Source organism: Hippopotamus amphibius, chromosome 14 (assembly GCF_030028045.1).
Source record: "Hippopotamus amphibius kiboko isolate mHipAmp2 chromosome 14, mHipAmp2.hap2, whole genome shotgun sequence".
Taxonomy (NCBI): Eukaryota; Metazoa; Chordata; class Mammalia; order Artiodactyla; family Hippopotamidae; genus Hippopotamus; species Hippopotamus amphibius.
This window is the reverse complement of record NC_080199.1, coordinates 14,443,743-14,462,160: the sequence shown is the minus strand read 5'-3', so window position 1 is coordinate 14,462,160 and position 18,418 is coordinate 14,443,743. Positions and strand designations below refer to the sequence as shown.

The 18,418-nt window shown below is 40.9% G+C and overlaps 1 protein-coding gene across 2 annotated transcripts in view; it reads right to left on the bottom strand.

Annotated features, from left to right (window-relative positions):
• The window catches only part of DZIP1 (DAZ interacting zinc finger protein 1), a 57,048-nt gene that overhangs the window by 11,985 nt on the left and 26,645 nt on the right, over nucleotides 1-18,418 (bottom strand). Inside the window, exons 11-16 of one of the 2 annotated variants that reach the window (XM_057707660.1) lie at nucleotides 14,996-15,136; nucleotides 14,503-14,551; nucleotides 12,963-13,019; nucleotides 10,653-10,709; nucleotides 5,112-5,171; nucleotides 49-191 (exon numbers count right to left, since the gene is read on the bottom strand). In XM_057707660.1, coding sequence (XP_057563643.1) covers nucleotides 49-191; nucleotides 5,112-5,171; nucleotides 10,653-10,709; nucleotides 12,963-13,019; nucleotides 14,503-14,551; nucleotides 14,996-15,136 — 507 coding nt within the window. The remainder of the gene's footprint in view (nucleotides 1-48; nucleotides 192-5,111; nucleotides 5,172-10,652; nucleotides 10,710-12,962; nucleotides 13,020-14,502; nucleotides 14,552-14,995; nucleotides 15,137-18,418) is intronic. The other variant, XM_057707662.1, reaches the window with a different exon arrangement.

Below are 18,418 nucleotides of genomic sequence, written 5' to 3'. Positions count from 1 at the left end.
ACAAAACAAAACCAAACCAGCAAATATTTCGAAAGTGGGTGAACTTACTGCATTAATCCCCAAGGTCTCCAGTTTCTCCAGCAAACTCTGCTCCAAGACTGTTCTTATTTCCTTAGTGAGGGAAGGGTTATTCTTCAAAGTTTTCCTTAAATGTATCTTGTCATTATTTAATTTCTGTTCATTTTCTCTTCCTGAAATAATGTTTTTATGACGTGTTAAAAAGGAATTAAACAAATACATTACACCTCTAAGCAGAAAATGACAAAATACAACTTCTAAACTGCAAGCAAGCATTTATAATGTTTTAAAGTTTTTGAATATTTTAGTCATTCAGCACAATATATAATGCTTAAGTATTATAGGTTTTAAAACTATCTTAAGTCTGCTTCAAAACTTCAGTATCTTTAAAGACATTTTCTTGAACACTTATTCAAATTACAGCTAGACAAATAATATGAGAAATACGTCTCTAGAGACGCAAAATGGAAAAAGCTTATTTAAAAGTTTAATGTTTTATCCTAAAATTATTTTTACTACTTTCTGAAGAATTCCTCTCTCCTAAATTCAGTTAGAATTTAGGTATCATTTGGTGAAGAAAAAGCCCTATTTCTTTCTTTCTCTTTTTTTTTTTTTTTGGCGCACGGGCTTAGTTGCTCCGTGGCATGTGGGATCTTCCTGGAGCAGGGATCGAACCCGTGTCCTCTGCATTGGCAGGCGGATTCTCAACCACTGCGCCACCTAGGAAGCCCCCTATTTCTTTTAAATAATTAAGTTTTTACATAATAAATGTAGTGGTGGTGGAGTTCACATAAAATTTCAAAATGTGAAGGTTATTATCCCTCTCAAAATACTTACCAAAATGAAAAAGAAATTAGCAGAAGTCTTAGGGAAAGTATATTTTGTTTAAAACAACCAGTAATTACAAACAAAGAAAAAATAACAGGCCAGATTCTCCTAATGTTTCCTTCCTCGTTCCTTTTATTTCCCACAAAGAAGGAAAAAAACATCAATTCTGAGAGGGTATGGAAAAAGGGGCATGATTACATGACCTTGAAGAACTCGGTCCTTATGTCAAAGGGAATTGAAGGCTCAAGGAAAGAGATGCAGTGCCAGGCAGTTCAGACCCTTAGTGAACATCCACAGGCATATCTGGCTGAATGTGACAATGGTACTATCATCATTTTGAAGCCTATTCTCTTAACAAAAGCATTTCACCCAAAGAAAGTGGCACCAAATGCCATTGCCTAGGCCTGGGGCTGCAGGCGGGTCCCCACAGGTACTCCACTCTTCCACGGACTTATCCACCTCGGCAGATGGAATTTTTAGGTTCCAATGGCACGTGGGTTTGCAGAAGATCTTGAACAATATGCCTTTTGGTTAAGAGGTTTTCTAAATACTAGTTCAAGTCCAGTAGTAAAGAATATTTCTGTTAACAGTTTTGCTGAAAGCAAAATTAGTCAAATTACTGTTTGTACCTTAAATAGGAGGGAAAATCTCCATGATGATGCTTTTCTATACTTTGCTACTATGGCTTGGTAAACAGAAATTATGAAATTTTATGTGATTCTATGTGAATAAAAGTCGGAAGTAATCTTAAACTTTATATTCTCAGCATTCATGCTGCTGTTTTCCCACCAATGTTTTTCCAGTATTCTGAAACCACAAAGAAAGAAAGAAAGAAAGAGAGAGAGAGAGAGAGAGAGAGAGAGAAAGAAAGAAAGAAAGAAAGAAAGAAAGAAAGACAGACAGACAGACAGACAGACAGACAGAAAGAAAGAAAGAAAGAAAGAAAGAAAGAAAGAAAGAAAGAAAGAAAGAAAAGAAAGAAAAAGAAAGAAAGAAAGAAAGAAAAGAACACTTCTGTCCTAGGAACTGAATCTGTCAAAACCTAGAGGGCTTAGCCACAGCCATGGCTATCACTGGCTTTGGCTGCTAGTTATCCATCAAGTCTGCAACTGTCTAGGGCTAAAAGTAAAAAGAGGTACCAGGACGGGGCTTCCTAGGTTGCACAGTGGTTAAGAATCCGCCTGCCAATGCAGGGGACACGGATTTGATCCCTGCTCCAGGAAGATCCCACATGCCGCAGAGCAACTAAGCCTGTGCACCACAACTATTGAGCCTGCACTTTAGAGCCTGTGAGCCACAACTATTGAGCCCATGTGCTGCAACTACTGAAGCCCACGTGCCTAGAGCCCATGCTCCACAACAAGAGAAACCACGGCAATGAGGAGCCCGTGCACCACAATGAAGAGTAGCCCCCACTCACCGCAACTAAAGAAAGCCCGTGCACAACAAAAAAGACCCAACACAGCCAATAAAATAAATAAGTAAATAAATTTATTAAAAAAAAAAAAAGAGGTACCAGGAGAGAACCCGGAAGTCATGAAGCTACCACTGAAACAGATGCACCTCCCACCCCAATGAGGCAAAGATAATTCTTAGTCCAGCATCTCAGATATAAGCAGCAACACAGATGCACAGCCTGAAGAGAGGCTCTAGAACATGTGGCCACACGCATGGGTCAAGCAATGCCCAAGTGGATGGCCACAGTCTAGTTGAGTTGCAAGGCTTTTGATAGCAGTAACTGAATTCATTTGCTGGTTGGTTTAGGTTCACCCTCAACCCCGATGACAAGTTCATTTTGATGTCCAAGTTCCCCCAAATGATGGCAGATTAAACATTTCCCTCTGTCCTCAAAATTCCTTTGTAAGTTGATGCTCACTTTGGAAAGCAATTTGTGAATAATTAGAAAACCCTTGATAGGAAGAACTCTTACAAGGCTGGGGCTGGCCGACAGAAGCGAGAGAAAGAAGGTAGAGTGGATAGGAAATAAAATAAGTTTTTATGTAAAGGTGAAATGAATTACTTAAAGACCATCAGAGCTGAAGATTTTAGGTAAAGCACATATTGCTCACCAAGATCAAGACAAAATATTCTAGAGATCAGCATTTCCTCTAATTAAAAATTTTAAAGCATGCCCAAGCAGATGGCCAGGCTAACGCACAAGAGCCCACACATGTGATCAGTTATATCAGACTTCCAACACACCACTTATGGTAAGCAAATCATTACAGCGCAAAGCAAGTAGTCAAAACAAAACAAAAAGCAAAAAAAGCAAAACACAACAGAATTTCTGAGTTGGAAGGGACTTGATCATCTAGTTCTCAATCCCTTCATTATTCACATGAAGTCTCTAAAACCAGAGAGGTAAAGAGACTTCCCCAAAGGCCACCCAGCCAGGCCTGCAAAGGCTGGACCCGTTTGCCTTCCTCCATTACTTTGTTCTTTGCATTAAATTACCGAAAACAGAACTGGACTTTAGTTCCAGCACTGTCACTAATTAAACTCAACGGCCTGGAGCAAGCTCCAAATTCCGCTGTGTTTTAAGTTTCTGAAAAATAAAATCGTCCCTAAGATCCCTCCTGGCCCTCCCATTCTAACATCCTACAGAACAGTAAGATCAAGTCCACCTGGACACAACTGTCAAAAAGTAAGGATGAAGAAATAGTCTCCTATGAGTTACTCCTTGGTAAAAAGCTGCAGTGTTTTTGCAAACCATGGCCAAATTTTAGCTGCACAGGCATTTGTCTGCAAATGTCAGTACAGGCTGAAGAATCTATTGACGGCAACTCATTTGCTGCCAGCGTGCTCACGCCACAGAGGCACTAGAAAGATGCAGTCTCTGGTTTCTGTGACACTGCACTGGGACTTGGCTATTCTCAGCTCTCTCCCATCCCCCACAAGAGCTGTGTCTGAACACGGGGAGGGTGGCAAAGATGATTTCCTTTCCCAACTCAGCTCCCTAAATGTGGCCACAGACAATGATGTTTGCCGTCAAGGATCCCTAACTCGTGCTTTACATCGTCTGGGCAGAAGAATCCTAAAAGAAGCCCAGGCAGAATATGCAGTGGGTGAAACCTGGAACTGAAATGGTGACGATGGACAAATCAGGATTCTTCTTGGAACCCAGCTGACTCGTTTTCAAATGACTGTTAACTATGTGACCTGAGATTCCATTTCAAAATTTTGGACCCCATCTGTGACCCTCCTGACACATCTCATAGATTCTTCGGAGAGTAAGGCATTTTGTGTTCCAGACATCAATAAATGACACTTATGCAGGAGAGAGAAAGCATGTTGCGTGCAAGAAAAATGAAAATACACATCATATAGATGTTATAGATATGCTTGATTTAGTCCCTTCTCAATTTGTGGCCTTGTACAAACAAACTTGGAAAAAGTCTAGAGGACACATAGGAAGTTATAACAAACATTAAGAATTTACATATTAGAATATATAATTTTACTTCTCTTCCTAACAAAAATGACAAAACCAGAGTCCATATAAATATTAACAATTTGCTTTCTTTTAAAGGAGTGAAATATGGTAAAGCATTATTATTACTAAGGAGAAAATTATGATAAACTGTTTAAAATATAATTGCTTTAGGGTAAATCTAGCATTAGAAAATACTCTTAATAATGTAAATAAATGTTCATAAACTTCAAAAATTAGCTGATAGAAAATAATTTTTATTATTACTGCCAAATAAAATGAAGAAGCAGTAATAATTTTAATTATCTCCCCAAATCTGTAATAGCTCCCAAATTCTGCCATTAAGATATTCTGCTCGTAAATATTCCATATTCAGAGCTTAGACATTATGCCTTTCTTGCTACTAAAAACAATTTTTGCAATGGGCACTTTACCTATTCATTTCACAGATTCAGGGCATGAGAAATAACTACTGTGATATGAATATTTTTGTATAATCTGGCACACAACATGCGTGTCGACTTGTCATCTGATCAGAAAATCTCTGCATTGACATAATGGCTTAAATTTTTTGTCAAGTTCCCTGACACAGGAAATTTCTTACTCATATGCTAAGAAACGGTAAAGCAGGAGAAAAAATATAACAGTACATTAGGGGAATAGGATGACAGAATACTACATATAGTAGTAGCTTGAAAATGTAATTCAAACCTAAACGCCTTCCCTAGTTTTAATACACTAGGATAAAAACCACCGAATCATACTTTGAAGGCTTGGGCTTCAGCATCTAAATGTAATTGATGGAGATATAAACCCTGATTAAGCTCTTTGTTACCTTTTTCTTCCTCTGAAAGTTCTTCTATTGGTTCCAGTATGTGCGATGAGAATGCCTGTTCTATTAATGAGGAAAAATAAGAATAGTACAAACAGGACAATAGCAAAGTAAGATTAGTTCCTTTCAAACAATTTTGAAAGACATAGTTCCACAGTATTTTAACCATGCCTAAAATAGCACAAATTTACTGGGAAAAAAATATTAAGGCAGTCAGTTAAAGCTGGTCACTTTTCTATAGTATCTTCCCCTCCTACATATTTTCTGTTAACTCCACTCTCGGGAAATTTTAATTTTAAAGGAGTTAAAATTTCTTGCTCAACAACTTAGTGCCAGACATTATTTTTTTTCTTAAGGCACAAGGACACAACTGCAAAAGATCTTCTTCCCTTATCCCTAAAAATATTTTCCTTATAAAATATCTTGATCAGGTGGCTAAATAGAAAATTACTGAAAATATTTCAATTTCCAAAGATAAAGACATAAAAAGTTCCCAGGGCCCTGGGGTTCCCCCTTCTTGCTAGCCCAGGGCCTTCAAGTGGAAGGACCAGAATGGTGAAAGGGCAAGGGGAGGTCTCCTGGGTCAGCAGCAGGACTAAGACACCTTACACACCTTCGTGTCCCTAAACCACACTTCGAGACCTAGTCCTGCTCCCAGAGAGTCACTGGGGTGGAGCTGTGGACAGATGAGAGATGAAGATGGGCTTTTCCCAATCCCACCCCAGAACAGTGGCCAGGGGAGATGAGGCTCTGGGTGACTTCCCAGGGAAATGTCACTGTGCCCACACAAGGAAACCCGTGGGCAACATAGATAAAGCAAACCCCATCCAATCAACAGAGAGAAAGCTCCTTCATGCAGAAGGTCAGGTTTTGGCTGCAGGTCTGTCTGACCCCAGCAGCCAGGCAATTAGGCATGGAATGAAATGCAACCAAAAGTCTGGCTTATTTAAGAGGTGCCTGGTTCCCTCATCTTCGGCCTGGAGACTGACATGGGGCGCCTGCCCAGAAAGCTCTCCACCTGCTCCCACAAAACGGGGATCATGGGGCTTCCCTGGTGGTGCAGTGGTTGGAAGTCCACCCGCCAATGCAGGAGACATGGGTTTGATCCCTGGGCCAGGAGGATCCCACATGCTGCGGAGTGGCTGGGCCCGTGTGCCACAACTACTGAAGGCCGTGTGCCTAGAGCCTGAGCTCTGCAACAAGAGAAAACACCGCAATGAGAAGCCTGCACACCACAACAAAGAGTGGCCCCCGCTCACCACAACTGGAGGGAGCCCATGTGCAGCAACAAAGACCCAGTGCAGCCAAAATAAGTAAATAAATAATAAAATAAACCTTTAAAAACAAGCAAACCAACCAACCAAAATGGGGGTCATTTCATCCTGCCATCAGACCCCAGGGTGGGTGACTGGGGAGGGTATTAGTGGCCAAAAATGACTGAGTACTCACTGGGTTGCCAGGCACAGATCTAAGTGCTTTGCATGTATTATCTCAGATTTACTACCTCCTACTTTGAAGGTCTGGCTTTTAATTTATTAAAGGGTATAATAAATTAAATAAGTTAATAATAATAATTTAAAGGTACTCTATTTTAGGCATATACCAATACATATACACACACACCTATCAGCAATATAGTAAACATCTCTGACATTGACTGTATGGGAGAAATGCATTTTAAATTACTTTCAAATGAACTTTTGGAACACAGCCTATTAGTAAATACGAATCCACTTTAATTTTGAAACATAAACTTGGCCTCGCAAAGGAGCATGTAATTCTATCCATGTAACACAACTGCTGAACACCAAAAAGGTGCTTCCAAATTTGTTATTCAGCCTCAAGATTTTAAAGTTATACAAATAAAGAAAAAAAATGTGCCACCTATGTGGCAATGGATGTTAACTAGACTTATTGTGATCATTTTGCAACAGATACAAATATCAAATCATTATGCTGTACACCTAAAACTAATACAAATGTTATATGTTAATTATACATCTATAAAATTTTTTTAAATTAAAAAAATAAAGTTATACAAATAGACTATTCTATTAGTTTGAACTGCTGAAAATAGATTTTAGGAGGATAGCTTATTTCATTTTTTTAAGTCACATGGTTTATATTTTTTATACTTTATAAAAATGACAAGAATAAAGTTACAAGGAAAAGTTCTATAAAATCTTATAAAATCACATATGTATATTTATTATTATAGTACAGGCATAATCCTATGGCTTATTTCTCTTGAGTCAGGATTAATTGTCAAGATCTGACATTTCCTGCAATGGTGCAGAAGGCATGCGAGGGGCAGATTCCTGAACCTGGGCTCCTACAATAACAAAGTGTAATAAAAAGTGAAGTCAACCAGACCCCAGCTCCCCAAACAAGCAGGCTGATGTGGGAAGGGAAGGCCGGCCATTCTCATGCTTTATAAGCCACAGGTCCAGCCTCCAAACATCCCAGTTCCCATCCTGAACCGAGAACTCCAGGGTGAGAGCTGAAACTCTCAGAGGCTTGAGTTTCCCCTCCGAACTTGCCAGAGGCTTCCAGAAAAACGCATATGTCAGTCTCCCACCATTTCCTCCAGAAGAAAAACTCCCAGTCTTCACCAGCCCCCTCTCCACTGGCTGACTGTGTTGGACTTCATCACCCCTGCCCTAGAAGCTAACTTCAGCCAGTGCTTGCTCAGCGGCTTCTGCTCCAAAGGCCTTGCCTCATTCTGCGCTTCCTGCAGCCCACTGAAGTGGCCAAGACTCTCCTCCCCATTTGGCAGGCAAGGAAACCTAAGCCTAAGGAAATCACCACGAGTCACCCGTGAATCCAGACTGTCTGCTTCCAAACCCAGGCTCTTGGCCACAAAGCCCCAACGCCTCCCTACTGGTGCTCGCTGGGTTTGTCTGCTGGAATTATCTGAATGGCACTACTGTCTACCCAGTACCTGAGCTTATCGTGTTCTGACCCTTCTCTTGCCTTCTCCCCCCAGTCACTTGCACGGCCTTTCCACCAGTCCCACGGAACAGCTGTCACGTCCACTCCCTCCTGCTCATTACCACAACCCGATTCCTAGGTGAGGGGTCTCTTCGACTGTAAACATCCCCAACTGATCTCCCAGCTCAGATTCTTTGAACACACCAGTCAGGCTAAGCTTCTTGCAGCCCAGCTCCCCAGTCCCGCCACGCCTAGCCTCAGAACATTCGGCAGCTACAAAATGCCACCAGAACAACCCAAACAGCTTCAGCCCAGCACTCAGTGGTTGCCGTGAACAACCTCAACCAGCCTTTGTCCCTCAAATCTCTTCTGCATACTCTACGCTCAGCCAAATCATACATCTGCACCGATAATTCCCATTCAGGGTTTCCTGCCATCTTTTGCCCCTACTTTTTGTTTTGTTTCAGTGGAAAGGAGCCGCCAGTGCCCCCTCCGTGGGGCAACCCACACCATATAACTGATTGCCTCCATCCAGGAAAATTCCAATAGCGCCATCCCAGCTCTAAAGCTCCGGGTCAGACCTGCTGAGCCCTCCACTGAAGCTGCATCTGGGATCAATCTTTAACGCCCAACCCGGCTTCTCTCACAGGTGTTGTCCGAGAACACTGTCCAAATACCACCCGCAAACCTCCACCCCAGAGTCTGTGTCTCAGGGAACCCAACCTCAGCCAGTGAGTAATCATGAGATTTTTCACGGTAAAGGACCTCGCCAAATTTTGAGATGGAACAAAAGGAAAGACAGAGAGGAAGTTGGGCTAATTAATGTTGTGCAATATGTGACCAACCCTCCCCATCCCCCTCACCCCCAAGTACCTGGGGAAGCTGCCATGGCTGGGGGTGAGGGCAGGGCAGTGGGCCCCCGCCAAGCCCCCTCCTTTGCTTCTGCCCATTGAGATGCTCACAAACCAGCTTTGATCCCAATCCAAGGCCTGTGGGCCTCATGCCAGGTCTGGCTGGCATTCAAAACGAGCATTTCAATCGTGGCAGATGCCAGCAAGGGGGCCTGGCTGATCCACGCAGCCCCCACCCAGTCAGGGCAGGGTCCACACAGAACACAATGCTCTAGAACTGCCGGGTTTGTCAGGACCTTGGAATCAGCCCCAGAGAGCATGACATGCCTACTGTGTGCATCCTTTATCAGGTACCAAAAATATAACACAAAGAAAATATGGCCCTCGTGTAAGATGAGATAGGAGGCTAACAATAACAAGGTAGGAGACGAAAGAAACTAAAACACACATTGAGGTACAAAACAGAAATAGCCAACGATGCCTTCTAAAAATCAACACTATTACTGAATAATAGCACAGGGAACTCATCAATACTCTGTAATGGACCTATATGGAAATAGAATCTAAAAAAGACTGGAAAAAAAAATTTACCCTAAACAAGGAGGCAACAGAGAGATTTTAAACCTGACATAAATAATATGAACAGAAAACAATTGCCAGAGATCATGTTGTCATATATTCAATATTAAAGAAAGTTTATCATATATTCAATATTAAAGAAAGTAACAGATAAAATGTATGTTACTGATTCAAAGGAAAAAACCCTGCATGTTGTACACACTTGTAAATAATAACATCTAATATATAGCAAATTTATGCATTTACATATTATAAACACATGCCCAAGGGAACCGATCCACCTGAAATGATCTTAGGAAAAAAAAGAGAGGAAACAAAACACCTCATGAGTCAGTCAGTGAGTAGAAACAATAATTACAAAGGCCATCATATATGAACCACAATATTTATGAAGACAAAAAGAAAGTCCAACTTGACTGACCATGGAGTTAAGTCCTAACTAAAAGACTAAAAAGAAAAGTGGAATGAAGTAATCATTAGATTTGAGAAGCATTTGTAGCTAAGACAGGAAAAAGGTGGTTTCCCCCTCCAATCTTAATATACAGCAGACCACAGGAAAACAATATATTAAAAACATACTATAAAAACTGTTAGCACCTTTGCTGTATAAAAATAAAATATGGCTATAAATATTCACCCTGACTACCAGATCATATTAACAACCATTACCAGCCAGTGGCCTGGTCCAAGAACTGGATCCTGGCAGCAATTTTATCTAGTGGTTCCTACTTTTTTCCTTTGGTTTCTATCACATGTCTTTTCTAGATTTTCCCAACCAATCGCTGAAACTGTTTGTTTAAAAAAGGTGACTTGCTGCCACATTGAAAGTTATAAAAACAATCACATATGCCCTGTGGCATGTGCTGGTTGGCTGGCCTAGTAGAAAGTCACCATCTTACCCAATACCTACTATTTTCCCCCAAATATAAATGATCCAAGTACTTCAGTGTTAAAATCTCTACTTGTGAACCCAGCAATAGATACATTTAATACTTTATGACTTTGGTAGCTATGATCAGATCACAAAACATTACCTGTATAGGCTGCAGTTTTATTAACTGTTTTTCATTCACCAAAATGTTTTGTTTGCATAACTTCCCCCACAGCAGCACTTTCAGTTAATAAGTTATCTGACTCAGAGTAGAAACGGTACATAAAACGCTGAGACTTTGCTGAAACTTACCATGTGCCATTGTTAGACTTGACTTAGCATCCAAAGTCTGTGGGGCTGGGGCGGTCACTGAAAAAGCATAAAAAGGAAAAGCTCACAGGGTTCTGTAACTATAGCGTTAGCAACTGAACATGATGATAACTAAATATTCATCAAATTAGTCAAGGTGAATACACACGGTGAGGGACAAGTGACAAAGATATTACCAACCAACCTAAACCAATTTTTAAACAGCAGCCTTATGGAAATATAATTCACCCTCTTAAAATATACAATTTGGTGGGTTTTAACATAGTCAAAGAGGCAAAGTATTATATACAGGATGCATAAACAACAAGCTCCTACTGTATATCACGGGGAACTACATCCAATATTCTGTGATAAGCCATAATGGGAAAGAATATGAAAAAGAATATATATGTATAACTGAGTCATTCTGCTGCACAGTAGAAATTAAATACAACATTGTAAATCAACTATACTTCAATAAAATTTTAAAAAAAATAGTCACAGAGTTGCACAACCATAACCCCTATCTAATTGTTGAACATTCTCATCACACGCACACCTCCCAAAAATACCTGTATCTCTTAGCCCCATTGCTCCCTCCCTCAGTCCCTGGCAACTACTGATCTACTTTCTCTCTCTGTGGATCTGCCTATTCTGGTCCTTTCATATAAATGGAATCATACAATTAAATATGTGGTCCTCTGGAATCGGCTTCTTTAACTTAGCATCATGTTTTCAAGGTCCATCCATGTTGTAGCGTGTGTCAGCACCGGCATGTATTTTTATGGCTGAATAATGTTCCACTGTATGGAGAGACCACGTTTTATTTTTCTCTTCTTTAGTTGATGGACATTTGGGTTGTTTCTACTTCTTGGCTATTATGAATAATGCTGCTATGAATATTCACGTACAATAAACCAACTGAAAAAACTATCCTAATCAATAAGCTGGAAAGCACTGTGAGAAGGCATTAGTTCAGCCACAGCCTTTGGAGGGGAGTATACCTAGTTCAAGTAAGACTGGACACTCTCTACATTAAAATATCTCAGAATATCAGATTATACAGCCTTTCTTCCAATATTTTACAATTCCTATCTGAGGTTCCTCTCCCAACTATCTGTCTATTAGTTAATGACTTTTCCCCTAGCTTATTAGAATAGATCTCTAATTCTAATCTTATTCTACAGAATACTGGCCACAAACCTCAGCTACCCTATAGGCATACAATTTTGTCTTTACAATGGCTGGTATGAAAGTGTTCAACTCCTAACTGAGGATAAACTGCTAATAATTCTGGAAATATGGCCTTCAAACCCTTTGCAACTTGCTAACCTAGATCCAGGTTTGCTAAACCACAGCCTGAGGGACATACCAGCCCCTGCCAGTCTCTGTAAATAAAGCTTTACTGGAACACATTATTGTTCCAATATTGTGCTAAGTATAATTAAAATACAAACAATAATAACTGAGTGTCTTTTAACTTTTCCATACTTCTCTGAAATCCTTCTACTCTCCCCTCAGCTCTACTCCTGGCATTTAAACTACCCTCTCCTCCTGAGCACCTCTCAACCTCTTCAGCTTCCAGAAGCACCATCAAGAGGCCGAGCAGTTAAAGCACTTAGCACTTTCCAGTTAATTGTGCCAAATTCCTAAACACACTCAACAATGTCCTTTCATCATCACAAGTCCTGGGCCCACAGGAATGGTCACTCGGTGCCCGGCCTGGGTGCATGCCTTCCCCCTAGTATTCAGATCCTGTTCACATCTTTCTTGAATGGAAACAAAAATATTTCAACTGTTTATTATTAACAAAACAATCCATCCATTTCTGAACTGTACAGGTTATGTCTTTTTGGATTCTGACCAAATCCTGACAGCTTCGGAAGACAGCTGTGCTGAGCTGACTTCAAGTGAGCGACTGGCGGGGGTGTCAGGTCAAAACCTGCAGCGCTGAGTCTCAGTGATGCCAAGATGCGGCGGCTCCCACACAGAATCACATCGTCACAGTGTTTTACCTCGGGAAATCCACGAGTACAAACTGGAGCGATGCCAAAGAGTTTTCAGTTGTTCCTTTATTAGGTGAACTGTAAGGTAATAGGTATGGCTAACCAAAACCACCACAAAATCACACAGATATTTACAATAGTGGATTTTAGAACTAGGTCAAAGCCAGGAACCAAAAGAGATCATCATATAATCTCCAAACACACTGATGTTCAAAGAAATGTCTCTAAAAATAATAAGAAGAAGTTATATACGGATTTAGCACTTTAAAAATATCTTTAGAACCCTGAGCCTACTACAGAAACTTACTAGGTACAGTTGGGGCAGTTGGCTTAGATTCAAAAGGTTGCCAGGTTAAAGGATTCCCTGAAATAACAAAAAAAAAAAATTAATAACAAAAATCACAAGCTATGGGTTATATTTCGCTAGTGCATATCCTAATATTTTCCCCAGAAAAATAGTAAATGAAATTTACCAACATGTCGCAACTCACCCAACAAAGATGTTTAACATAAATCTTTCAAAGCTAATTTTTTGCTTAAATTATTTTTCAGTCAAATATTTATGCTAAGTAATTATACAGGTATGCCTCACTACCCGAACTCATACTATTCTAAGAGAAGTTATAGGGAACCATCACCATTCCCAAAGCTTTATCTCAAAACGAGGGAAACAAATGTGTAGGTCAATGTACAGACATACCTCGTTTTATTGCATTTTATTATATTTCGAAGATGCTGCATTTTTTACAAATTGAAGGTCTGTGGCAACCCTGCGTTGTCAGGCGATGGTTAGTATTTTTAGCAATATAGTATATTTTAATTAGGATATGTGCATTTTTTTAGACATAATGCTATTGTACACTTAATAGACTAAAGTATAGTAGAAACATAAGTTTTATATGCACTGTGAAACCAAAAAAATTTCTGTGACTTGCTTCACTGTGATTACTGGCTTTACTGCAGCGGTCTGGAACTGAACCCACAATATTTCCGAGATATGTCCATATCTTCCATGGCCCCAGAAACAGGGAGGAAAACCAGCTCCTATACCCATCCTATACCTATCCCCAGATGGCATCCCTCAAGTAGACAAAGATGCCTTAGTAACCTGAGATGTACAGGAACCAAGACTGGGATCACTCGGAAACCAGGCAGAAGGCAAGCTTTTTGCTGCACTGGGAGACCCTGCACTTCTGGCTCCCAGCCCTGCTTCTAGACTAGCTCTTGAATGATACAGAGATGGGTGGCTATCATTGCTACTGTCAGTAGGTTGTATATTCCACTATGCTTAGAACAAACCCTTAACCCCAGGCTTCCACAATGCAGAATCATGCAGTAAGCCTCTATAGCATTTTAGAATAATTAAGAGTTTAAGATCAATAACGCTAGTCAACACTAATGAGTGCTTAACAGATGCTCTTTATACATGTTCTCCCACCTAATCCTCGTAACAAGCCTATGATGTAATTACTACTAATACTCCAGCTTTAGAGCTGAGGAAACTGGGGCACAGACTACTACTAAGTTCTGGAGGTAGGAGTTGAACCCAGTGCTGCCTCCAGGCCCTGTGCTTTTCATCATAAGTCATCCAGAGGTACCGTTACTGAGCATGTATTACGTGCATAACAATATTCTGATAAAAACGACAGGAGACCATTCAGTGATAGTTCAGGTATTTAAAATTCTTCCATTCTCTGGGTTGTGGTAACAGATCTTGCAAATTAAAATAACTAGAGGAATGTCATTTTAGCACCTGGGAACCATCGCGGCCCAACATTCTTCTGAAGTCCAGGGCATGGTTAGGGAGGCCCACCTTGCCTCTAGCGCTGGGATCCTGGTCCACTTACCTTTGGGTTCACTGACACCGTTTAATGGTTTACTGGTAAACTCTTTAATCTGCGAAGAGAAACAGCCTCTCAGTGATCCACGTCTGAAACTAGACAGGGATGTGCTGAATAATGGACACACACTGTACTCAGTAAATGAACCTTTTCACTAAATCCTCTGAAGACACAGGACGTGTGGACTTTAGTGACGGGGAGACAAATGATTTATAAAAGCAGTATTTGGCTATGGCTGCTTCTTGAAGGAATAACCAAAAGCAATGTTTAGCTACCTTTACATTTATTCTGAATTCTAATTGAATAAACCTGATTGCTCTCCAGTATTTCAAAATACCTTTAAAAATTATTTTATTTACTTTTACAAACAACCACAGGGAAAAAAAATTCTATGTTCTTTATCGTATCCAACTTACAAATGCTCTACAATAACAGCACACATTCTTAGATAAATTGCACTGCTTACAGAAAAACGGTGCCAACATACACCCCCAACCACCTGCTGTCTCTGAGTGATGATGAGCTCGTTCTGCTCCTGGAGCCTCTGCCCCAGCTCTTCTATCCTCTTCTTGTAGAAGACGTTACTTGCATTTAGATCGTCTATCATTGAGGTTCGAAGTTTCTCTATATGTGACAGGAGCTGGAAAAAGCAATGAAGAAAGGCATCCATTGGGAAGCTGCATGTAAATTCCTACTTTCTGCAGGTTGTACGTACGTGCCCTGCCTTCTTGCTGGCCTGTGTTATCTACACAAGGAATAACTCTCCGATCACTGTGTCCTAAGGCCCTGGCTATACAAGGGGCTTCATCTCTGTTCCCAGGAAAGCTCATGGCCCAAGACAGGTGACACTGATAATGTGAACAGCGGAGGGAACCTGAGCTATTACGTGAAATCACTCAGGGAGGAGCAAGGATAGAGGATCAAGGCGTCTCCCTCACAGCAGCTCCGACTCCATGCAGTCCTGTTCCCCAGGCCGGAGAGCCCACTTTAATTATTTTATACACTAAGCAACTAGCACAGCCTCTGGCTCTTAGCAGGTTCTTGATAAATATTTGCTGAGAAATGGGAGGTGGAGGGGTTTGGGGGTAGAGGAGGAGAGGAGGGAGGGAAGGAGGAAGGGATGGATGAAGGGAGGGAACTGAAGGAAGAGAAGCAGAGAAGAGACAGGCCCAAAGATGCACAGATTCGTCGTTATAGACATCAGGGAAGATCAAATACTGGACAAGAATTCAAGAACTTTTTTTTCAATAATTTAAAGAAACATTTTTAAAGCAGTTGCAGAAGTTGCTTAAACAGAGGAGAAAAAACCCTTGGTAAATGGCACTAAGGACATTGCAAGCGGAATGTCTCTGGAAGCGGAGCCAGGGAATTGCAGGTCAAATAAAGGGGGGTAAGTGCGTCTCACAGGAGCACAGAGAGTACTTGCAGCAGCATTTCCTAACTGGAGAGGCTTTTTTTTTTTTTTTAACAGACACTCAACACGTTTTAGAGGCTGCGTTAAGCACATCTTCTTGTTGAATCCACACCACAGCCTCATGGATACATGTTTTGACCCCATTATTCAGATGGGTAAACTCAAGTCTAGAGAGGTAAGTAGCTGACCCAAATGTAGACAACAGGGAAGAGCCCAGACCTAAACTTTCTGGTCTTCAAGGTCAATGCTCCCAAACTTAGTGTCTATGTCATGAAATGTATTAATAAAATTATACTTGCAAAAAATCAGCTTCAGGACTTTAAGTAGTATACGCACTACTATATATAAAACATATATATATATATAAGAACCTGCTGTATAGCACAGAGAACTCTACTCAATACTCTGTAATGGCCTATACGGGAAAAGAATCTAAAAATAAAAAGAGTGGATATGTGTATATGTGTAACTGATTCACTTTGCTGTACACCTGAAACTAACACAACATTGTAGATCAACTATACTCCGATAAAAATTAAAAAAAAGAAAAGAAATAAATCACCAAAACAAAAACTAAAAACAATGTACCTATAAGAATGGCCAAAATTCAGAGCTTGACAACATCAAATGCTGACGAGGATATGGAGCAGCAAGAGCTCTCATCCAGTGCTGGTGGGGATGCAAAATGGTGCAGCCACTTTGGAAGACAGTTTGGCAGTTTCTTATAACACTAAACATACACTTGTCAAATGATCCAGCAACTGTACCCCTTGGTATTTATCCAAAGGAGCCAAAAACTTACGTCCACATGAAAACTGCACATGGATATTTATAGCAGCTTTATTCATAACTGCCAGAGCTTGGAAGCAACCGAGGTGTCCTTCATTAGGTGAAGAGAGAAATAAGCTGTGATCCATCCAAACAATGGAATATCATTCAACATTATAAAGAAATGAGCTACCAAACCATGAAAAGACAACATATTGTATGATTCCAAGTATATAACATTCTGGAAAAGGCAAAATTATGGAGAGAGTAAAAACAAAATAAAAATCCAGGGTTGGGAGAGGGAGGGAGGGAGGAACAGGCAGAGGGCAGAGGATTTTAGGGCAGTGCAACTATTCCCCATGAGACCATAATGATGGCTGCATGTCATTATACATTTGTCAAAACCCGTAGAATGTACAACACAAGACTGAAACTTAATGTAAACTGTGGACTTTGGGTGATACTGACATGTCAGTGTAGGTTCATCAGTTGTCACAAGTGTACCACCCTGGTGCAGGATGTTGATAACGGGGGAGGCTGTGCACAGCGGGGTGGGCAGGCAGTATTTGGAAACTCTGTGTACTTCCTCCTCAACGTTGCTGTGAACCTAAGACTACTCTAAAATAATCTATTTACACTTAACAGACAAACAATAAAAATCACAACAAAAAGTTAATGCTCTCAACACACAGTAGGGTCTTCCCTCTGAAGCGGTCTGTGTTCATATGAGGCCGGATAAACAATAGGTTGAATCAAGTTAAAAACGTTTCCTGAGTAGGGACTAAAAAGAACCCCACATATCCCAGTGGATGCTAAGAATCTCCCTCCTAGGAGGCCACTGTCAAGAAACATCTACACATTTCTAGAGACCGCTGGAAGAGTGCCCCCAAAAGCAGTTTGAGAAATCCTGAGCTGGAGAATAGAAGGAAAAGTCAATAAAAATATTGGTTTAGGTTTAGGATCGTTTAGGAGGTTTAGGATCAACAATACGGGGACTCACTGCAGGGCCCAAGAAAAGGGGACATAAGAAAAACTACAGGATGGCATCATTTTGATACTGGGATTGAGAACTGTCCAGAAAATGTGACAGTCTAAGAAGGGGATAGCCAGGGATTATTTCAAAAAGCTCATGGCAAGGACTTCCCTGGTGGTCCAGTGGCAAGAGTCTGCCTCCCAATGCAGGAGACACAGGTTCCATTCTCGGTTGGGGAACAAGATCCCACATGCCGTGGGGCAATTAAGCCCACGCACCACAACTAGTGAGCCCGTGCGCCTCAACTAGAGAGCCTGCATACCATAAACGACAGAGCCCATGCACCACAACTAGAGAGAGAAAAAAAACCCACACGCCACAACTAGAGAGAAGCCCGTGCACTGCAGTGAAGAGCCCGCAATGCCACAACTAAGACCCAACACAGACACACACACACACACAAAAGCTTGTGTCCCTGGAGCTCATTTCTTGCAACCTTCTACCATTCCAAGTTTTATGCTTTTTTCTCTACCAGCCACATTACCCCATCCTCCTCTGCTTTCACTGCGTGACCATTCTACTACCTCCCGGGCTCTAAGAGTCTTCTGTTGGGTGGAAAAGGGCATGCCATTGTTTATCTGTGGTTCCCTTTGAACTCCTACCAATGTTATTTAAAAACAAAACCAAAAAAAAAAAAGACTGCCAAGAATCTAGGTAAAGCAATAAAAAGTTGGCAAACACAACTTCCCTCAAACAGAGAAATACAA